General features: G+C 39.2%; 1 protein-coding gene across 1 annotated transcript in view; it reads right to left on the bottom strand.

Moving 5' to 3' along the window:
- Window positions 1-1053: 1053 nt before the first annotated feature.
- The window catches only part of TPK1 (thiamin pyrophosphokinase 1), a gene marked incomplete at its 5' end in the record, with an annotated part of 102950 nt that continues 79289 nt past the window's right edge, over window positions 1054-24714 (bottom strand). The window contains one exon of the mRNA XM_010180955.1: window positions 1054-1172. Within this exon, the coding sequence (XP_010179257.1) occupies window positions 1054-1172 (119 nt within the window). The remainder of the gene's footprint in view (window positions 1173-24714) is intronic.

The raw sequence follows: 24714 nt of genomic DNA, 5'->3' as shown, positions 1-24714 counted from the left end.
TGCATTTGGAAGTCCTGTCAGGTTATATTATGTACCTGACTAGGAAAAAAACCTCCCATCACATAAAGAACTTGCATTGCCAGTTCTTATTCTGATGGCATGATTAAGCAAGCCAAACTTAGTAGGTTACTACGATGCACAGTTTGGGGTAAATTTAATTGTCACAGATGCTAAGCAGTCCTTCAGCAAATCAACAGCTTGCTCACACTGTTGGATAGGATATACACCTGTTTTGGATACTGGTTCTGTAAGGTAACTGCATATAGAATTATAAAGGGCTCTGCATTTGTTGACCTGAATCATTATTAAATGATTGGCTATTTTGATCTTAGAAACTAAGCCTGCAAAAACTGGTAGATGCAATGCTCTTCTTCCTCAGATTGAGATTAAGAAATTTATATTTCACTCCAAAAAGCTAACTGTAAGCATTTGGTATTTGCAGAAGTTACATTGGTACTTCTATTACAGACTTTAAATGCACTTAATACTGGGAAATCTGATACTGGTATTACAGCAAAAGTGAAGCTTTTTCAGTACACAAACTTGCTTCATAAGTAGAAAAGATCAAATATTATGCTTGGTGAGAAATCTTCACCATCACCTACATATGTTACAACCCAGGACAGAAAAATGAGATTAACTGCTCTTAGTGCTATCACCTTTTTATATAGTCATACTATATGCAGCTGTGTACTGTATTTCCTTTTGGCAAAAGAGGAAAAAAATAGTTCAGTATTGGAATAAAATGCTTTGTAAAAATAGTCTGAACTAACCAGCAGCAGTTTCTTTACATTCACTTCTGTTTGTGATTGTGTTGGGTGGCAGCTCATGTGTCTTCTGATTAAGTACTGTGAGGTACCAGGATGGAGCACTCAGTTATTGCTACTAATCTTGATTTGATCTCAAGTGACTTCTATTTCAGACTTGTTTTCCATTCAGTACATAAAATCAGTGCCTGCTTATATCTTTCAGAACAGCTTTACTGTCTTAATTCAGTGAGAGTTTGCAGTACTTTGAGTTGAGTCAGATCAGGAGAGGCAGCTGTAGCTGATCTTATTTTTTGATGGCCATTGTCCACAGCAAAGGCTTGTCTGTCTCGATGGTCACAATCCCGGAGTTGTCATAGGTGTTGGAAGTACTGACGAGTGTTCCGAACTTCAGCACCTGGTTAGCTGTGAAAAGTAAGTGAGAGACTTAGTGATACTCTTGAAACAAGTGCATTGATGTGCATTTATTTTTGTAAAGGCTGCTGTTTCCATAAAGAAGGAAAAACAGCTGAGTAAATCTAACCCAGATAAACAACATCTAAAATAGCTATGTTAAATATTAATCAGAAGGCTTCTATGAGACTATCCAATGACCTGTAGAAGAAATAAATTAATACTTAATCTCCAAATTAGCATTTTGGATTTACAGCAGATTATTACAAAAGCAGATTGTTGAATGCTTTCCACAGTTTCACATCTGGAAATTTGTATTTCATTAGCATCAGCTCAAGTGCCAGTGCCAGTCAATGTATTTAAAGTAAAATGAGGCAGAGGATCTTACTGTAGTTCCAAATGTGGGATTTGCTTTAGCTCAGCAGCAAGCCTATAATCTCCTAAAATGTGAAGAGTTCTAGAGCAAAGGCCAGCAGTTGAAAGTGGTATTACTTAACAACTGTCACTTTGAAGTAAAAGTGACTTGCATCTTTTATTCTATGGCATGCCTAGTGAGGCAGGTGTTTTAGAAACCAAGTGGCATTACTTTAACAAATAGGTAGTGTCAATTTTAGGAGAGTTTAACTCGGCCAACAGTGCAGTTGTAATGATAATTTTGAAATACCCATGAAGTCTTAACCATTCTGTATTGTTTCATCTGATAAGTTTTAAGGGTTACATAGACTTCCTACAAGTTGAGATCAAAGAAAAAATGCTGTGTAACTTTTATCTTCCATTTCCTCCCTTTTGGAGAGAGCATTGCTTGAATTTTGCCAATGTGAACTTCCCTAAAGGTACTCTAATCCTAGTCAGTGTGTTAGTCCTTGCTCGTGTAAAGGTTCAGAGTAAGAACTGACTGTCCTTCATTTTGGTCTGTAAAACAAGCCAAATGACAGATCTTATTCACTGGTGCCACAGAAGGTTACTTTTCTATGAAGGACATGAGGAGAGCTGCAGCTGGGGAGAATAGTTCAGGCAGATCAGCAAGTCTGTGTGACCTGTCAGAATTGCCAAATCATGCGTTACTTCGGAGGGAGGAATCCTCTGGATTTGCTACCAAGCGGGCCACTGCAAATGGAGATCTCCTCGTGATCAAGAGGTCTGCAAAACAACACATTTAACTCGTATTTTGTGATTTGCACAGGGGACAATTAGTCCAATTGTGGATGTGAGCATGGCTATAGTAAACTTGCGTGTAGTAATGTATTATTACAATGTATGTTACACTGTCTATCCATTGCTGGAAGCTGCACAGGAGGAATTGATCTTGCCAGGCTATATGGCTTGAAAATGAGAGACAGTCTGACAAAAGGCAGGACACACAATGTGGTTCAGTTGTCTCTTCTGCCAAATCTGTGCTTGCTGCTACTTTTTCCAGCTCCCACTCTGGTTTGTAGTCTGAAACGAACTGAAGAGGTTTCAGCTGCCAGCCGTGTTTGGTTCAAATGAGAGAACACCACCCAGATTTCACTATTGCATTGAACTGAAGAGTCCTGCCATTTGAATCTCTCAGGAATTTGGAGCATAACTGCAATGCAGTGCAGAAATTCAGTATGGATGGGGGAGAAAAAAACCCCAAAACTACTGTGCTAGATCATAGAATCATCGAATGTATGAGGTTGAAACGGACCTTTAAAGACAACCTAGTCCACCCCCTGTGCGGTGAGCAGGGACAATGTTACCAGATCAGGTTGCTCAAAGCCTCATCAAGCCTGACCTTGAATATCTCCAGGGATGGGACCTCCACCACCTCTATGGGCAACCTGTTCCAGTGATCTACCACCCTCATATTCAAATACTTTTTCCTAATATCCAACCTAAATCTACCTTTTTCTAGTTTAAAACCATTATCCCTCATCCTATTGCTACATGTCCCAGTGAACAGCTCTTCCCCAGATTTCTTATAGGCACCTTTCAGGTATTGAAAGGTCGCTTTAAGATCAATTATGTAACTAACATAAAGGTGCTAGATTCTATCAGGATGATTTTGGGCACACAGCAGTGCTAGGCAGGCTCCTAGACAAGTGCCAGGATGAATGAATTTTGGTGTTTGCCTTCAGAAGAGAGAATCCAGGCTGATGCACTGGGCTGAGTTGCCAGAGAACCCAGATTTCACACTTTGCAGATAAACCGGTCACTTAATGAAGATAAGGTAACACATGGGCAGAGTTCCTTCTGTAAAAATACTCCCACAATACTATTTGTAAGTGTTCTGATGTCTTGAATGTTCCAGTCAGTTTTAAGTAGGAAAGAACATTAAATAGTTTAAAATATTTCTTAACACACAAATTATCCATTTTTGGTTATATATATACTGAAGCTTGAAGGGGGGGAGGAAGAACTTTGTGGATCCATTCTTCTGTATAAGCCCACTTATTTAGTATCATTTATTGCTTCTTGCTCAAGAAAGTCAGAATAATTCTTAATGTTTCAGCTTTGCATATGAAATGATGGCTCTGTAGAAGGCAAGATTTTAGAACAACATGGCAGCTTAATGAAACAAAATCTGAAGCAGTATTTCTTCAGGCATAAAATTAAGTGAAAATCTTGCCCTTTTTTCTCTTTAAATAAAAACTTCTTGTCCACTAGGTGGAGCCTTTTATCTTTCTCTGTCAGAGTTTCTTTTGTGCAAGGATCACAGTTTGAAATGCTGAAGTGAAAAAATGGAAAAACTATAAAACAGTGCTGCTGATTCACGTGGCTCAAATGGACCAATTCCAAGCACTTGGCTTTGCAACCAGCCAACATTTTGACTAACATAATTAAAAATGCATGCTTTCCATTCAATAAATGAACAGTAATTAATGTGAAAAACTAGGTTTAAGCCAGTAAAGGAAGGAAGAGGATGTACATACCTACTGCTTCTAGGAAACCTTCCTGCTGTGTCATGCATTATGATGTGAATTTTATAAGGTCAAAGAAGCGGAAAGTTTTATCAGTTCATACCTGATCCATTCCCTTTTTTTTTTAAATGAATTTCAGTCTTTTTTGGTAAATCCTAGAAAGAGCTTATGCCTTGGGGAAAAAACAATTGCAAACACCCCCCATTATTAAGATTATTTTTCTGAAGTGCATTCAAAAAACCCTAACTTTTTTATTTTCTAGCATTTAGTATTAATATTTTGATAGATACCAAAAATATTTTAATAAAGCATTTCACACTGATTAAAAAAAATCTTGAAGGATTTTTAGAATTCTCTAAAAGAAATTTTATTCTGGATCACTGAAAATTTTCTTTTAGACAAAAGGTAGTCTTTTGTTTTTCACGAGAACCTTCAAGAGCTGATTTGGATAAAACCAGAAGTGATTCATCAAAGCAACCCCTCCTCTTCCAGCAGCATCTTTTTCCCCATAAAGTTTTGCTTAGTGCTTTGGTTCCAATCAAATTTTGTTTGCTGATAATAGGCTGTTGTTGAGAAAAATACTCTACCCAGCCTCTCCAGGGTAGCTATAGTAATTTTTCATGACTCTCCATCTATAAGAGAGCATATCTTGGTAGCACTGAGCCTAGGTGGCCATGCCTTCAAAGAAAGCTGTGGAGGTCATGAGTGTGTACATGAGAAGGTAACTACGTAGTAGTTCTGTGGTATGGTTTTAAAGGCTGACAACTCTGGACTTCAGAAATAAAAGCAAATGCTATTCCTGCCTGTTGAGAGGTGGGGGGGAAAAGGAAGAAACAACCAAACCTATTATGAGACAGCTTTTTATGGTGTGCCCTATGTTTTCACTGATAACAAAAGAGTCTCATTTCTGTCTGATGAATTGCAACGTATCACTAACTCATACCTAAACATCATCATGGGCAAGGCTTATTTTGATGTGGTAGTGGAGGAATGCTTTCTAGCAGTTTTTATTTTGTTTAGCAGGTGGTTGAATTGAATCAAGGTTTTGAGAATGTTGGAAACAATATTGAGAAAAAATCTTGTAGGGCTTGTAGGTGAGCTTCCCAAAGAAGCATAATCACAAAGATCATTATTTCTTGGACATCCCTTTTGCTGACCTAATTACATGACAAAGGAGGTCTCATTAACCCTAAGACTGTTCATTTCCACTATTTTATTGCTCGTCTTTTGATACTTTTTAAAAAAATACACAATTCTAAGGATGCCATGTGGAAAATGTTAATCTTGGATATATGACTTTGAAAATCAATGATCTTATAGTTGCTAGAACAACAGCTGTAAATGTGAACCAAATGCACCCTATAAGTAATCAAGCCAAATTAAAAAAACATAAAACACAAAAAAGCCCAAACCTAAAAATTTATTTTAAACACTGTTACCATATTTTTATGCCTACCATGGCTGAGAGGTTTCTTTTTTTTAGTTGATGGTACTGAAAATGAGACCTAAGCCTTGCTTGCAATGTGTTCAGTGTTGAACTGCAAGCTTTCTGCCTAGTAACTGAGAGATAATGTGGCCTAATTATAACTAGATTGGGTCTTGTCATGTTAGATGCTGCAAAAACACTAACTCTCGAGATCAGGTTACTCCTCTTAATAGCTGTATTCATGGACTAGTAGACTTATAAACATTATTTCTATGACTTCATTGTACTATTTAAGATACTTGAAGTTCAGTCCAGCAGAAGAGAGCCTATATCAAAGTCCCATGTACATCTTAAAAGCTACACTTAAGCAGGGCTTCAGGGAGACATATACAGAGAAAAAATTTCTTCTTAAGCGTATCATATATGGCAAAAGCAAATTATGTCATTAATTTGAAAGGCTTAATAGAAAAAGTAGGCCCTCTGGTTATTCTTACATCTATACCGAAAACACAGCAAAGTCTGGACAGTAGAGAAAGAGGCTTTTAAATGAAGTATCTAATGGTCATGCTTGGAACAGGAGTTTATGAGGGGCAAGTCCTTCCTTACCAAGGAGTAGATTTAGTGAAGGAAGTGATTTTGGTGTGAGAATAGCCGAACAGTCACGCTTTATGTCCTTTATGCAAAGACATTTAGGCAAATAGAAGCCTTTTGGAAAGCCCTTGAATGCAGTGGCATAGCACAAGCATTCTCACTTCATGGGATTTCACCAACAAGTCAGGGTCTTACTACTGCTACCACAAATGCCCAAGAACGAAACACTAGCACGATAAAGATATCCCACATAGATACTGTGATCTATACTATGCTTCCTTTTCTCAACTGTGTGTCTCAATTACTTCCTGAAATATGTAAAGTCACACCTTGCTGATTTCCACCACTGAAAATATAAATAGGTACAGGAATACAAGCACACTGCCACTGCTGGCATGGATGTTTGGAATATCAATATAATTAATTATTAATTAAAAGCCTTATTACAGGGAATGTAATCCTCTTCCCCCTAGGCAAATGCCGCATCAAGATGATAGAAAATTAAGATCAATAAGCTGAAACACAAGTTAAAGTGAAATATTGAATTACCATTTGGTATCCTATTACAGTTTATCTGGAGAGGATTTCCCTGAAGTTCTGTGTTAGGAGCAAAAATCTGCATTTAAATGGAGATGCATTAGTAACACATGAGCTAGTACTTTGCAGGTCACCCTGTGTCTGCAGAACAGCAGCATTAATTTTGCTATTTAGAAATAAAAATGAAATAGTTTATAGCCTGATTTTCCTTTCATTCTTCCTGCTTTTACACTTGTGATTAGTCTGACTTCACTGGAGTTAATCTTAATTTACACTGATGTATACACAGGAAAAATTGGGTCCTTGATCTCTGTGCTGTGGGAACTGCAAAACTGGAACTTGCAAATAACAGTAATTTACAATAAAACACGAACTATTTTCAGTACAGACACAAGACAGAGGTACAAGAAAAGCTTGTGGAGTCTGCTGGGAGGGGACAGGCTAGCTTGTCATGGCACACATCCCCCCAGGGCCAAGGGGAGTTTCGAATAAGCAGAGATTGCACCGGGCAGTTTTTATAACTGTTGCAACTATTGGTACCTGGTTTTGTAGCACAGAACAAGGGTTTCATAATCTCAGCAGATTCGTACCAGTGGGCTGACAAAAGCATTGAGAGGCTACAGGGAGAAGGGGACCCAGCAGGCAGGGGCCAGGTGGTTCTTCCACCAGTTCAGATGCTGGTAGAGACCCTGGGCAGGGGATCACCTTGGTGAGAATTCAGGAGGTGACAACAAAAGCACTGGCTGTCAAGGATTAATGATTTCATTTAAAAAGAGAGAAAAATATGTTGAGAGAACTGTGTTCTACCCTGGATAGAAACCATCTGTGTTGGGTGAGCCTTCAGAAATGCAAATGGATGTCAGACGTTTTCACATTTATTTCCAGCACACATTTTTTCCAGCTTTGTAATCATGGTGGTACTGTAAGAATAGCTTGAACCTCTCCTGTCACATCACCTGCTTGGTGGCAATTTACAATGATAAGGTGATAAAAATGATACTAAGAAATAGAGTGCTTTCAACACTAATATCTCTGCTGCTACTACTGGTTCACCAAAATCAACAAGAGTCATTAACTGTAGGAAGTTTCTACAGCTCTTAACAGCATTTTAGGACTACTAACAAGGTGTGCTCCAGTGTTCATTCAAAATCACTTTAGTCTCTTAACTTAAGTGGCCCAGGAAAGTCTGATACGGAAACTGTAGATGCTGTTTTCAGTAGTGTCTTTCCAGTCTAGATATGATAAAGCTGTACTAATCCTAAAACAGTAGAAGTGATGTACCAAAACTGTAAGTATAAAGTCAGGGAACTAGCTGGTCTAGAGGATTGTTTCGCTAAGCTAAAGGAGAAGCCAGGCTATGAAGTTATTTCAAGAATTTAGTTTAGCCAGTGAGAAGCAGGGTGTTTACTTCATTTTTTATGCTTTCCAGTATGTTTGTAAAGTGTTTGTCAAACTACTTACAGCTCTGAGGGGCTGTACAAGTGACAGGTACTATTAATAATAGTGTTTGAGCACTGAAGAAACTGCTGCAGAAATAAAATATAGCTTCAGTTTGACAGTCACTACAGTAGAGATCCTGCATATGATCCAGACAAAATAACTTGTTGCTATTTTGGTCTGTCTCTACTTCATGTTGTGAGATGGATGCTATTCTCATGAGAAAAAGGTGCAAGAGTAATGCTGAGACTCATCAGCTAATGAATTGTCTTAGTTCTAAACATCCACAAGCGCCTCACAGCGCACATCATCCTATTACACCGCCATGCTTTTGAGACATTACTTAGTCACACAAAGCTGAGAATGGCAATCTGTTACAACACTGACACCTGAGATTAGCTAAAAACAATGGCGTCCTGTCTTAGCACTTAGGTTTGAAGCTCTGGGTTGACATGACGGCAAAGAACCTAAAAACATTTGCTATTTTGAAAGCTGCTACACTGCCAAGTTGATTTGATGCATCTAATGGTGAAATATACTGAATTTGTTAGGGGAAGGTATCCAGATGATCCTAGTAAATGACCACATGCAGTGCTGCAGAAAGGAGTCAAATTCCCTCTACATTTCTCATGATTGAGCTGTTGGAGACAGCGAAGAGACATGGGGGAGGAGGAAGGAGAGAATCTCTTCCTGTCCCTAATCTCAGGATTTGACCTGTGGACATGAACTATGGCTCAGGCTTTGAACAACTTGGCACCAGAAATCTTTTCCATACAACCAGATCCAGGACTGATCTTGATCAACATCTTGCCTCTAGCTACAGTCATTTTCCAGAACTTCCTATACAGATGAAAAAAACCTCCCTCTCACAGAAACCTATCTATCCTTCAGTGGGTTTTTAAGTGTGATATTAGTTAACCAGAACACATAGTTAATTATTTTTCTATTCTGTTCTTTGGAATCCTGATAAATCCTGTCATCTTCACAAGAAGAGGCAGTAAAAGAGGATTTTAAAATGCATGCATAATACGAGTCTTCCAGCTTCTGTATGGTATCGTTCCCATCATTTGCAAAAATGTGCAGATACAATTATTGTTCCTATAACATCCAAACTGGGCCTCTAGCTGAAACACTGGTATATGGATATTTGCTCAGTAAATCCCTACACAGCTTGGGTTAAATGGGGATTTCACTCCATGGAGGAGAACAGCAGCACTGCCATAAACACTGCACATCTATCTCAGCCAGTCAACCTCCTCTTCTGGCTACCAGTGCATAGGGAGAGTCCCCACCATCAGGTCTACCATCAAATTTAGCACTGCTTTGCTTCCTTTCTCTGTGGTGGCGATGTGATTCTCCTAAGGGAATTTATCTAAAGCCAGTCCATAGCCAGCCCTGAAAAACAAATTTAAGCAGGCTAGCTTCTCCTCCTTATCACTGCTGCCAGCACTAGCTCAGCTCCATATCCAGAGCCCTGCACTGCTGCACAAGTTGCTCTGTCAATGGGATACAGCACCAAAATGAAATGAAATATAATTTGATAAAGCTCTGTAAAGGCTCAGTCCTGAACTCGAACTTCTGCTGCATTTTGTAGGGGCAAGAAGCAGAGCAGCTGAATGGTAGGGGTCTGGAACCAACATCTGTGGCAGAACAAAGGTGGCTGTACTCAACACGCAATGTTGCAACAGTGAAGATCAAAGTAGATCTTCTGAACTCGGGGAGTGGTTCAACATATTGCAGATTTTAACCTTTCCTCCCACCCCCCAAGTCCAGCCCCCATCAGATCTGACCCAGTCCACAGCTGCTCCATCCAGATTCCTGGGCAGCCCTAGGAGCCACAGATGTGCCGCTGACTCTCTCAACCACCAGTCGCAGAGCTTCTTGCTCCCAGACCTCATGTCAATCAAGCTGCCTGATCAGAGAGACCCCCAGACTGCACCAGAATGGTGCATCTGGTGCTCCAAGAGCTCCTCTGCCCACAGGAAGCAAACAATTGTCTTTAACCCTGAGCAGTAGTCAGGGTGCAAGCAGAGATGACCACTTCTGTGTGCCCTGCCAAACAGAATCTCAGGAGAGCGGTTGTCCAGTGGCTTGCAGAGGGCAAGGCCATCCCCAGTCATGAACGCAAGAAGCAGCCCCTCTAGCTAAGAGGAGCACTTTTTTACAAATAACCGACTTTGATCAAATTAAATCCCTGACAAATAATTTCATTATGCAAACTTTAATAGCGAACAGCACCACTTCCTAAAAGAGCTTTATGGAAATATGATATTACATTTACAGGGAAAAATGAAAAGAACAAACTAGAATATTCATCCTTATGCACAAAAGGCAACATCAATAAAGCAGCTGTGCTTTTGTCTAAAACATTTCTCTGGAAGTGAGTAATTATTATTTAAAAAACCCACACTGATCTGCTCGTGACAGCTCACAAGGTACATGTTCATCTACTTGCTCTCCCTGGCAGCCGATCTATTCTGGGCACAGGTGACTAACTAATAAAGTCTATTATACTTCTAATAGAAAAGTAATTCCATTTATCTTTACTCCTCCTAGCAGCACTGCTTCCTTTCACTGCAATGGGGTGGGATGCTGTAAGAGGTTTTTAAAATGTGGTTATTTTCACCCCTGCAATTGCTGTGCATTACTTAGAATTTTAGATTGCTCTGTTTTCTTCAGGAAAAACAATTAGACAGAGATAATATCACCCTGAGGAAGAAGCAAAAGCAATTATTTCTGTTACAAAATGTCCCTCTAGATCTGCATGTGAACAACTAAGCTTTTTGATTTTTAATTTTATTACTTTGTCTTTCTGTTAACAAATAATTAATATGATTACTAACACCCTGTGTATCTCTAATGTCTATACTATTTCAATTATAAAGCCATTACTGATGCTTATTAATTCTATTCAATTTATCTTCAAACTTGCATGGTGAACTTACAATATTTGTTGACATTCATGGAGCTGCAGCTCCTCCAAACTTGCTCACAGGAGTCCAGCAAAGTGTATCTGCTGCCACCCCTGAGGCAGAACATGAAATTCAACAGGAGACTGCAAACCACACTGGTTTTAGTTCAGTGTCACTCAACTGGATTAGATGGCTCTCCAAAAAATAAATTATTTTTTTTAAATACTGTTGCCCACTGTGTCTTTGCGGTCTTCCTTCTTTCTAAGCTATAAAGTCAGCTTTTTTTTCCTAATATGCAACAAAAATGTAACTTATGACACAACAAAGACTATTTCAGCTAGTAATACCTGCTTCTTCCACTTCACCCACCATTAGAGCACTTTGCTTCAGGAAGGACACGGGAGTGGTATCTGCCATGTCTATGAATCAGCATATGGCTCATTTAAAGTTTTTGTCTGTTTGCTTTTACAGTCGTTTTTTGGATGCAAGATTCAGATTCCTTGTCGATACTGCTGAATACAAACAGCTTCTATATAATGTTTGTCCCTGAAATTAAAAAAAGGAGATTCATCATTAAAGACAAGTCCTAAGTCTCATCGACTGCCAAAGACTTTATTCGAGTGGAAAACTAGCTACTGAAGATTCTTTAGTTAGCTATGCACTCTGGAAAAGTCCAATTGATTTTGAGTAATGATTTCCAATATGAACAATGCTCTTTGTGTTGGTGTGCTTCCTCCTCCTGACCTTTGAAAAGCCTATTTTTTCTTTTCCCCTCCCCCTCACCTTTTGCAAACTGGCTAGTGATTCATCCTCCACATTCAGAAATATATCATGCACTTCCAGGCCCTGCGACTGTTAAAGATTCAATGGTTTTGGAGATGTTTTCTTCTGTTGCTTCTCCTCTAGGGAATTCTGCCTTAGCAGGGGCAGACCATGCCTGGGCTGAGTGGAATTCAAGGCATCTGCATTAATCATGCAGTGCTGCATCAGATGCTGCCCAGGCCAGGTGATGTATGCTCTTGACCCGCAAATGCAGAGGCCAAATGCACCGCTAAATTAACACAGTGCTATATGGTGCAGTCAAAGACATTAAAGTTTTAAGAGTGCAATTGATTATATGGAATTTGAGTTTCAAACACATTGGTCAAGATGGATTGCAATGGCCATGCTGTGGCACAATGATGGTTTTACTGTACGGAGGACTTGACATTGGCTTTTAACCTATCAACAAACCACCCCCAACACACTGCAAGAAATGGGGAGGAGAAAGAATTACAAATCCAGTAATCACATGTAAACTAAAAGACTAAGCTTACTGCATTACAGCTTGTCCACTTCTGCCAACACCAACTAATTTCTAGCACTTGGGGTTGAAAGACCATGATGACTGCAGCTGCCAAGTAAGGACACACATGCTCAAACAGCCTCTTGTTTTAGCCTATAGGAAACATCCATAAAGTAAACCCAATTTACAGCTTGGGCTGCTTCTTGAGATAAGGAGCAGCCTGAAACATCTGTCATCTTCCAACATTTGTCATTCCTCACTAATTATTAATTATTAATTATTAATAGGAGAAACATTCCTATCAACAGTTAAGGAAGCCACCTTTCTGAATTTTAATTTGCACTCAAAATCAAACTTATTAAACATGACTGGATCTTCTATGATATTGTTTTTCCCATCCCAGCCGTTTGGTGTACTCAACATTTTTCACTCTTGTTTTGTAGTCATTTTGTAGTCACTTCACCAAATGTATGAAACCTAGCAGAATTTCATAGACATTACTATCTGACTGGTGTTTAAAACCACCACATGTGAAATACTTCTTTATTTTACAAATAGGGAACATTTTACTGAGAGCAAAATTATCTCAGAGGAAAATAAAATTTTGCTAAAAATTACTTTTAAAACATTTCTGTTAGTTCTAGAAACATTAATAGCATCTTAAGCTCACATCTCTCTTAAAAGTATCTGAAGGATGAAAAAGATAGCAGTGTGAAAAGTCTCTGATTGACTTTTTATCTATAGCAAGAATAATAAAACTTTGTAGACATGTGGCATAAGTGTTAGAAAAGGAAGTAAGTACAGTTAAAAAAAGATTATGAGTGAGTATCTCTTCATCCTGGGGGAAGAATCATAGATGTAAAGAGTTTATTTCCTTTGTTATTTCTAAACTTATTTTAACTAGGTATGTTTGCCTAAAATGGAAATAATCCCAACGACATGAATTTCTACTTTCAAATAAAGCAGATCGATAATAAAGGACACAGTATTTCCAAATTATAAGATGTGGAGATAGGCACATATTCCTTCTAATATAATAACTTTATTAGTATATTGCTACATATCACTACAAAACATCCAGTGACATAGAAGAGGGCAGTGCTGTAGAGCAGAACCACATTCATTGAGTTTGCCTGTATGAGATTATTTACATTCTATGACATTTTCTAATCTAATAATAAAAATACAAGAAAAACAAAGGAACTTAAGACTTTATTATAAAATGACACTGGTTAAGCATACAGTAATATCTTAAAATATTATTGACTTACAAATATATATATCTATATCTCTTCTTAGGGATTACATGTGTTAGCCAGAGGCTCAGAACTGATGCCCTCAGGAGAACTGACCAAAATATCAAAGCAAGACAAAACACAGCAGAGGACTTTCTTCCTTTTTGACCACCAGCTTGTGCTCTGCAAGAAAGACTTACTAAGAAGGGACATCTTCTATTATAAGGATTGACATGGATGAGATGGAAATTGTGGACACTAAAGATGGTATCTCCGAAGCAACCCTCAAAACCTAAAAATGTCTCATGCAAGCTTTGGACCCAACATGAGACTTAGCAACCAAAATTATATCTGTTTTGTAATTTAAGGCATGGTCACCTATCGAAAGGTGTCTGTGATGGAATAGGTAGCACTGTTCTTCGAGTAACAAGCAGGCTTGTTTTAAGAACCATCAAAATAACATCACATGCATGCCCACTGCAGTGCAGACTTCATGAGACCAAGGGAAGCACTTTGCAGTGATCCTCAAAATCAGCTAGGAAGAAGGTCTGAGAAGAGCTTAAACCTTACTGAAAAATGGGTTTCGAAAACACTAAGTAAAACATCAGCATTTCTAGGAAAAGCTGGAGAACCTTGCAAGGTCTGTATAGAACTGACACAGACAAGCCCTGCAGCAACCAGGTCAGTACATGGCAAGAGGTTTGTCATGTTATGTCATGTGCAAGAGTGAAACCTGGATGATACAGATTTTGAAGTATGGGGCTCATTTACAGGTACATAAATAGGAAAGAGAGCAATAAAGTGTCAAGCCTAAAAGCTGTGAGCAAAAATGTAGTTATATGACTTTTAACATCACTGGCAGCCAGGTGGATAAATCTCTGCATGCTGCTTTGAAAGGGTACCCATAAATAGTCACAGGATTCTCCAGCAAAGCACAGGACCTTTAAGGAAGGCCAGAATACTGCAGGAAGCTCTTACTCAAATACGCTTGAAGTTGGTCAGCCATAAAGGATATCTTACAGATGTCACACAACAAACTATACTGGAAGTGGACCGAGGGGCTTGAAAACAATGCTGCAGAACAGGAAAAGTCCCTTAAATATATCATTTTGGGAGAGGGAAGGAACACTATGAAAGATTTAGCAGTTGAAAAAATGGGAAAGCTTGCCTTGCCATAGCACTCTAAACTTATTAAATGCAGTTTGCTGGCTAACCTCTGTTGCCCACAGGTAAACACTCCTGTTAAGAAGTTTTGTTCCCTTTCTTGGATCATGGACTTCAAAAGTCAGGGGATGCTGAACGCAACACTGAGACAACTCCTGTAATTTGCAGAAGACAGAACGGACAATATCATTGATGTAGCGTAATGAGCCATTTCTCTCCTCCCCACTGTGATTAATGGCGTGGAGAGAAGGTCTGTTTGCTGAGCTGATAGATGTGATTCTGGCCCCGGAGGCATGCCCTATATATAGCGCTGTGTGAATACATGCATGAGAGATTGGCAGGCAGCAGCAGCTCTGGGAGCTTTTGTTATTGTCCAGTTTACTCTTTCCTGAGTTCCTCCAGCTTGCACAATCTGTGTAGCCTCTGGGAAGGCAGCTTTAGAATTGGCTTACTTGACGGAAAAAGCTGCTCTTCTTGATGCATATGATACAAAGTAATGTGACAGTGACTGACAGCTGGGGGGGAAGAGGAGAGGAAAAATGAGTTAAGTTAAGGTATTGTGTAACGAGCAGAAGGGATAAGGGAAAGAAAAGGAAAAATCCTCATTACCACAGCACGTGTGGAGTAGCGGAGATGAGAGTTGCTGTTTTTTATAATAATAATCATTATTAAAATCAGTTGAGTTGACACAAGTTTATGATGATATAAATAATATCCCAGTGATTACTGGGTGTTTTTCTTCAAAACTTAATCTTCCCCAAACAGAAAATATTTAATAAGTTTAGAAATCTGACAGTCTACTCCCCCTTCACATTTTGTGAACAGGTAATGTAATGAGAATATAACCCCCAGGGCCTAGTCCTATCTACACTTCCCTTGATACACACTATGCTTCTGATGCATACATTTAAGGTGAGCCAGAACTTGCCTGCCAGCTTCTCATTCCCTTCTCCTTATACTGCAGAGCCAATAGTAATTTTTATTGAATGACGCAATTACATTGCAATATACCAGGCAAAAGTGCACTGCTGCTTTTGTGCTTTCTTAGTTCAGGTCTGAAAACAGAATAAAAAGTTGTAATTAATTCCATCAGCCTTTTTCAAATTGAAATAAAAGGCAACACCCAGAGAAACTTTCTTCCACTTAAAAGACAAGGAATTCAAAATTTGGAGTGTCTCACTTTTTTCCTTTAGGAGATGGTACATGCCCAACAGAGACATCCCAATTTAGTTTACTTTCAGCAGACTGTTAGGTTCTGGACTACTAGCATGGAAAGCTGGAGTCTTGAAAAAAGAATAACAAAAAGGGAAATGATACCAACTTGAAGATAGTTGTTGCAAAACCGGAGATATTAAAGTACATCAAGGAAGAAAGAGCTTATTTGAACAAATCCCAACTGGCTCTTATTCTTAATGATGAGTAAAATAACCATTTCCAGAGCTTCAGGAGACAAGCTGGAAACCACTACTCGTTGCTGCTATTTGGAAATAAAGTTTTACAAGCATCTCATAAGAATATGCCATGCTTGTATTCAGCCTAAAGGAACTACCAGCATTAGTAAACAGGTTATGCTGTAATTTTCCTTCTGCTGCATATGAGCATGCAGCTCTGTATAACAGTGTCATAGGAGACAAAGTTAGGAAATGACATGCACAGCAGTTGTCTGTCTGTCAATAAAGAAACCTTTTCTTCCAGAACAGGAACCAAATGTTGGATTTTTTTTTTCTGATTAAATGCTGATCTTTTACAGGTACTAGTATCAGATCATACACCACATTAACACCAGTATTTTAACAAGTTCTGCATGGAACCATGATGGTCTAAAATATCAAACCTTCCCCTCAAACCTCCCATTGCTAATGGGACTAATTTCAGTGCATGTTGCTCTAAAAGTCTTGGAACTCAATGCCCTCACACTTTATAGAACGCTGAAGGCCAGGGTCATCTTTGCAAAAGACCTGCAAGTCAAGACGGGTCGTGATGGGTCAGAATTTGAATGCATTTCCCGCTTTGAAAACACCTAGTAGGTCTCACTATCATTCCTCACAGAGATGGGGTTCAAAGAGTAAAAATCTTCAGGCCATTCGAGTGCATTTACTATCATCTTCAGTGACAACTGCAATTCCAAGGCATATGCACACTCATCTTTAGGGTAAATTCATACCTAATTTGGACCTTATCTAGTTGGTCTAGCTCACTGTTCTCTTCTGCAGGCTACAGTTCAGAGAGGTACTAAATCATGTGCTTAAACTAAGTCCACACAGACAGGTCACTGACACCATAAAAACCTTGGTATCCAACTTATGTTGTGCTGAATCAAAGTCCAAAGGATTCCTTTTAAAACCTCTGAGCATGTAACATGACAGGAAAAGGACAAAGAAATTTGTAACCTCTCACAACATCTAGACCCACCAGTCCCTTTAATTCTTGATTTAAAAAGCAAGCAAAACAAGACAAAACTTAGCCTAGCAAAGCTCTTCTAATTAAATGAATCTCTTTATTTATAACCTAATGACAGTAAGACACAACAATAATAACATGGTATGAAAGTTCCTCTTGTTCCTCCCCAAAGCAGTTTTTCTCACAATGACTATGGTAATTTTTCGTGTCTCTTGATTAAATGAAGGGATCTTGCTTCACTTAGATATGTCTTGCCTAACCCAAACCGGCTTTACTTTTTGGTATGCACACAGAACTCTAAAACCGAAAAACCTCCGCTAAGACAGGTCTAGTGTTCAAAAAGTACTCAGTCCTGATACTGCATAGTCTTCCATTTTTGTTGCAACTTGGTTATGGAGGAGGGTAGCATTTTACTTGTCACATTAAACCAAAATTGGGTTAATCTGACCCTAGTGACAACGAGCCAATTTCAGTCCTGCTCTACTTTTCAATAAGTGGTACATGCACTGGAATCTTCCCCCTACTCTCTCAAACAAATACCCCTTTTCCACCTCCACTACCCAAACTAGAAATGTATATTTAGATATTTATCCTATGAAGTGATCTAGATATTCTGACGACCACAATTTATCAACATAAATTACTGTACTTCACAGCAAAGCTTCTGTCATAAGAAAACTCTGTGTGCCCTAAATTGCCTGCTGCCCTCCTCAATAATCAGCCTAGTTTTTAACATCTAGAGATGTGCTGATAAAGGACACCTTGGTGCATATAGCGACAAAAAAATTGAGTTTCATGCACTCACTGAAAACGTCCACACACTGTTCTATTAATCTTTAGATTGGGGTCATTTTTCTCTTGAGATGTGGTAATAGATTACTTTGAGAGAAAATGGGGAAGAGCACCCAGGCAGGGGCTGGCTTAATACTAAGCAAGCTTGTCTCCTTCATTTTTGTTTTAATCCCAGGAAGTATGTAATGGCCAAAGCTGCTGTTAACTCTGTACTGAGCAACATCAATACAAAAGGAATGCACAGTGTATTAGTAACATCAATCTGTCCCTACATCTTCTCAAGCACCCTACGCTGTAAGACTCATGCCGGCACCGCTCCTCTTCTATCCCTGATCACAGCCCATTTTGCTGGTTCCAGCATCATTACCTGCCTGCACAAGAGCTCCTCAAATCCCCTACCCAACCTCCTTTGCACTTCTATTTTTGTTTTCTCTGGGAATCAAAATCTACTCACTTTTGAAAAGGCACAGGAGAAAGTGGGCAGGCTTTGATCCTTTGTCTTTTCTTCTGTGGAAACTCAGACTTTAGGTTATAGCAGCTAGAAAATACTTTCAGTCCCCTCATTCCTCAATCCTTCTGGATGAGCCTTCAGCATGGTCCCAGATCTTCAGCCCCTCATTTCAATGTTCTTTTGGTTCAGGACCTTCAAAACTACATGAAGAAAAAACATACCTGAAAGTGCCTTGGAAAGACTTATGGAGGGAAGTGGCCTCATGTTCTTCAGTACTTTTGCCAGTCATGATTTTTACAGCATTTCTTCTCATGTGGACTCTGAAAACCATGATTACCAGCAGCACTGATATAACCAACGACAAGTCAGTGCCCTGCCTTTGCTCACTATGGTACAGCCCCTGGTCTTTGGAGGATCCATGCCAGGCTCTTCCTCCTTCACCTTACGACTTTCACTCTGCAGCCAAGGAGATAGTCTGTCAGGGTAGAAGAAAAGCACACTGTGCTTCACCACTCCTACATCAGTTGAACTGTCTATGGGGGCCATATCTATAGGCATAAACCATATGCTGCATGGTATGCCAACATTCAATCTGTCTCCTGGATGGCTCAGAGACACCAGCACAGGGAAGGACAATTCAATGGTTTATGGTTTAATGATATCACTGCCCTGCATCTCTGCAGTCCTCTGCTGTGCTTATACCTTCGGAGAGCCTCAAAAATAAGCTTAATGTATTTTTCTCTGTTCATGGTAACCTCAAAACACCTCCTACTGTATAACACTGTACACACTGATAATGCTGAGTTTAAAGGGTTCTTTTAGCATTTTCACTGCATCTTCCTCCTTCCAACATATCAATGTAAGCTTTTCTGTATTATTGCTCACAGAAGTTTCTCAAGACGCACCCAACTTTTACATGATAACTCAATGTCTTAAAAGTTTTAGGCTCTTCATTATCAGTTAAGAGGATTTAAGAAGAGGGTGGCCCCATTTTGAATTTTGTTTTGGACAACACAGGCTGGACTTGATTGAGAGAGAAGAAAGGTGAGGGATAAATTAAAGAATTACCAGGTAGTCCCACATATAATGGGACAGTATAATACTAACTAATTCTAATATATTCTTTAATGGTCCTGCTCTATTTCTCATTTATTTCACTCTTGAATCCCTAAATGTCACTTGTCCTGTGGGAGACTATTACAGACCCTCATTGATATTAATGACATCTGCTTCACAAAGCCAGCAACCCCCCAACAGCATCAGACATTTAGAGATTCAGAAGTAGAGGCTCTTCCATTATACTTTATCACAGATAAAGATGATCTCCACACTCTGGGAACATCTCCCCAAGTTAACAGCAGGGATGACTTGCTCATCATGCTGTTTCTTGCCATTTAGATACTACACACCTTATTTTGCAGAACCTTGTCCCTGCTTTTCAGAGTTTGTGCCAGTCTCACCATTTCATGGAAGGAAAAGAACTTACTCTGCTTTTGGGAGAAGCTGCACAAATGAATGATAAAAGTCTGTACTGGAAGCACCTTACCAAAAAAAAAAAGAAAAGACACTGAGAAAGAGCTACATATATTGGTTCTACTTGGATGTTAAATCATAGACAAAACAGTTTTTGGCTGCCAGCAATGCTGTTGAATAGTTGCACACAACACTTCAAGCACTAACTTTGAAAAGTTTTTTCCAGTACGTAGGTCATAATTTTTGTTCCCAAGTCACTGTGCAGAGAGAAACTAAAAACAGCCGGGGTATCCAGTGACAATATGGAGGACAGGGTGAAGGTCAGATGACCGCACTTACTTCTTCATTAAAGGAAAGCATCTGCCACTTTGCTAATACTCCTGCTCGCAGAGAGCTGTAAAGGCAACAGTGATGAAAGCCAGTTCTGACTGGGGAAAATGCATGTTACGCTGACCTGAAAAGCGTAACTCAAAATTTAGGTTGCTACACCCGCCAGTCCAGTGGTCCAAACTCTAATCCGAGGAACCATCTGTGTAGACGTGGGTACGGCACATACACAGTCTCAGGAGGGGCACCTTGGGCTTATCAGCAGCGTGACAGGGAACAAAAGATGGTCTACTGTCAATCCCTCCTGCCTAAAAAAATAATTTCAAGAAAAGTTTATGACCTGGGGGGCAAGAAGTTATTGAACCTTGTCCTTAGAGAGGCTCCTGTACTGACCGCATCAGCTGTAGTAGCTCAAAGAAGCCACCACAGACTGCTCAGGACAGTTTTCCTGTAAATAGACAGCTGTGAACATAGGAGACTACAGTGGCTTCCTGCCAAAAATCTGCATTTTAATAACTTTGTAATTGCATATTTTTGCAATCTGTTGACTCTGACTTATTTTAAGAACATCCAAGTAGTAAAACAGTATCACCACCAGATTTTCTGCTACTTTAAATTTCATAATGAAGTTTGCAACAAGTCAGTAATTACTGTGAATAATTCAAGATAAGGGTTATAATGATGCGACACATTTTAGTGAATCCCTAAAATTTAGGATGTTTAAGTGATAAAAACAAAATCAAAATTAAATTCAATAGTAAATATTAGAAGAAAAATAATTAAATACCATAATTAAAAAAACAGATTGTGATTCCACTCTGCGGATGGTGTTGCTACCAAGCTTGTGTAATTTCCTTAGAAGTGATTTGCTTTAAAGATGAAGCATATTTTTAATGAAAATGGTTGTGATCTTTCAAATATCTGCATGCATAGGCAAACCCACGCATATGAGTAGTCTCACTGTGCAATGGGACAACTCATGTGCAACTGTTTGCAAGACTGTGACCCCAGTCACAGTTTGTACAACAAAAGACTTGAAAAAATAATCCATCTGAATAAAAATAACGGAATTAAATCTACTTTTACCTGGTCGTGCTTTTTAGATTAGTGCTATGAACAATATGTTGGATAAGAGATACAGAACAAGTTTCAAATTATTGAAGTCTCTTTGCTTAAAGAAATGGAGTCAAGCATGCCTTGGCTCACTGCACCCTTTTCATCATCCAATACTCAGAAACTGTGATCCCTAAAGCAGGCTTCCAGAGACAGCCACAAGACACCTAACTGCAGTATTTCTTTCATGTACTAAGATGGTTTGGAATATCTTGAAAATCTTGCTTCAATTGAAATTGAAATAATAGACTTTTTACATCTTCGCTTTATGCAAAAACACTGACTGACCATTCAAAGTCAACCACTTGAACTCCAGTGCTTAAACAGAATAATACATTCAGTTCCATGTTTCTAATGCCTTTTTCCAATTTTAAGTCAAAATTCTAACTATGGAAAGGCTTGTTGTTCCATTTCTTAAGTGGAAATATGAAAGCTGTTCTCTTGACCCTTTTCCCAAGGAGGCAGTGGGCTAAAATTAAAATCAAGTCTCTAGCTTCCAAGACTGCCAACTACCAAACTGCCTCACAACAAAGCAGACAGATAGTTAAAACTAAAAATGCCAGGCTGAATGGGCAGTGATTGATTGCTTTTCTTTCCCCTTCCTGAAAAAGCAGTGGCAAAAGCTTTTCTTGAGCAGGTGAATTTGCCAACCCCAGTACACACTGGGAGGGACGGTGAAAGACTGCCAGAGGTATGATTTAAGGTATAGCTGCGCATATGTTCAGTCCAAGAGGTGGAGTGCTTTTTGTCCCTCAAGTTGTCATTCCTTGCCATTAGAGTTTATTTCCTCAGTAAGGTGAATATGTTTGCTAGCAAGAGAGGGAAAGTTCTGGGTGACAGATCCTGGTGACAGATTTTCCACATATAATGATATAATGACGTGATGCTCATTATGATGTGCAGAAGGAAGCAGAGTTCTTTCACCTAATTCTGAAGGTTGTAAAAAAATGCAAGGAGTTGTGTTTTTTTTTCCTAACCTGAAGATTTAGCAATGACTTTCTTGATAGCTTCTTGCAATTATTTTCCTGTTATCCCATTAATCTCTTAATTATTCCCTTCAATAACCACTACACAGACTTTAGCCCTCCAGTTTGAAACAGTGTCACTCAGACCCAACAAAGATATCAATGTACCAGTTTTTACCGATGATTAATGAAATATTGTGGGAAAATAAACTAGAGATGCAAATATTTAATACTGGTCACTAAATATAAGGGAATAAATATAAGATCCTAAAAAGACAGCAGTCATGGTACATAAGATAGGTTCATCATATATGTGGGATGCAAACTGCTCCCACCTTCCTAACCCCACACTTTTTCTAGTGGCAAGGGAAACACAGCAGTCTCTTCATCTCCTTGTCAGCTCCCAGAAGCAAACTGAAGAGCTTTATTCACTAACAAATGTAAAGTAAGAGACAGTGAAAGACCATTCTTGAAAGGTTCTCCATCACTCATCCACTAAGAAATGTTCATTGCTATGGCAGCGACAGCAACACTTTCTAGCAGGGGCTTCTGGTGGCTGCTTTAAGGTTCAGTGATGCCATAGGAGGAACGTAACATTTAATTTTACTTCTTTATTGGTGGGTGGGAGGGATGGGAATGTAACAAATGACCCCTGACATAAAGCATTTCATGGAGAATTGACCAGTTGGGATTAATGGCCCTTGGCTGCATTTGGGCTATAAAATTTTTCAGCCAGCCATTAATTTTCAGGAAATGCTCTGTTCCTCAGTCATTATTACTTGAATAAAAATATATATTGTATATATGGTCAAATCAAATTATGGCTGGAATTTTGTCAAGCACAGATAAAGGTGTAAATTTACTGTGTTATTAAAGCTTTTCCTTTTACATTCAGATAACTGTAGTTTAGTATGGGAATGAGTGTTACACATGGCCAAAGAAATTGCCCTTGCTTTGTCCTTGTGTAGAGCAATCACAGGATTAGAAGCCAGGATAACTATTTTTTTCTTTTTTAAATCATCATCAAGTACCTTCATTTTTCTGTTACAATCATGAAGAAAAGTAGTGTACACATAGATGTTCACTGTAATTATGTTCAACAATATGTATACTTATCACACAAAAATATATACAGTATATTAAACACAGAGAGGGGTGTTGCATTTTTGCAATGAATTTGGGCTGACTGGATAATAACACTTTCCTATCACACCTATGTTCCCTGGTTTTCACTGCAGACTGCAGGAGCACCAATTTATGAAAAGGAATTTAACAAAATTTTATTGAAGTTATGGCTTGCAAGCCTGAGTCTGTAAAGCCAGGTGCTTCAGCTGCCATCAGTGAGACCATACAGTGATTTGAGAAAGCGAAAGACTATAACCAATAAAATTTTAGAAGCCTCTATAAATGACTTCAAATAGATTTTCTGTACAAGTGCCTTGACTTGAAAATCTAGTGGTAAGGTCTGGTCTCATGATAGGTATATGGTCCAGTATAGTTAGTATTAATGTAAGCTTTTTACCAATAGAGAGGGGAAATTCATGAGTTTACCAGAGATTACAAAGCACCTGTATAGAGCCAAGGAAGATCCACAGATATCTTTAAAATCTTGAACACTTTCTATGTATACTGAAGTGATGATAGTTCATGTTTGGAGATGTTTTACCTTTATGAGATGCACTGTTTTTCTTCCACCCAGCCTGGACCAGCATGCCTACTGAGGCAGGCTGTGTCCTTAGGTGCGGCCCCACTGAGGACACAGCAGAGCATGGGCCAGTTTTGTGGTGACAAAGCTAAGAAAGGAACGGTGAAGCTTTACCTCATCCCTGCAGCAGCCTGATCCCCAGCAGCAACAGAGAACTAACGCCATTCCCTGCTGGGAGGACATCAAGCTCCATGCTGCCTCTCAGCATCTGAGGCTGACGAGACATCTGCAGTGCGTGCTGGGTTACCCCAACTTCCCTGAGGGGTAATACTGGATTTTACACTATTCCTACAATACCACTTGTAGAAAGTTAAGGACATTCTAAATCTGTGTCAACACCACCCATTTATTTCAGGGTAAATACCAACGTTATTTATGTTTAAATGCACTTTATTTCAACTCATGGGTATGCTTGTCTTTAACCCTCTCTGGTTGTCAGTGATGGGCTCTCCTGCATCCTCACTGTGATACCTCTGTGATGCTCTGACCACTAACCCTCCATCTCAAATCCACCCTTTGGTCTTCTCCCTCTCATCTCCAGCATGGGCAAGGATGCTCCTCCTTAATCCAGTTATTGCATTCATTCCTCTCACACTCCCTTCCTCACACCAAGAAGTGCCTTCACCCTTAACCTGAATATACCCGAGTATAAAATAACCTGAGCTTTCCAAGCTACTCAGCACCTGCAGTTTGTCAAGGGAGAAGGGAGTTTGTCCCACACACATGAAAATGGGCCTATTTTAGAAAGAATTTCAGCTTTCCAAATCATTTGCCATTCCTAATATCTTCCACAATGGTCATCCTCATGCCTTGTTAGCTCTGTAGATCGCACAAGGACTTTAAAGTAGCATGACATTAA

The sequence above is a fragment of the Mesitornis unicolor genome, unplaced genomic scaffold, assembly GCF_000695765.1.
Source record: "Mesitornis unicolor isolate BGI_N332 unplaced genomic scaffold, ASM69576v1 scaffold12200, whole genome shotgun sequence".
NCBI lineage: Eukaryota > Metazoa > Chordata > Aves > Mesitornithiformes > Mesitornithidae > Mesitornis > Mesitornis unicolor.
This window is presented reverse-complemented; position numbering and strand designations above follow the sequence as displayed.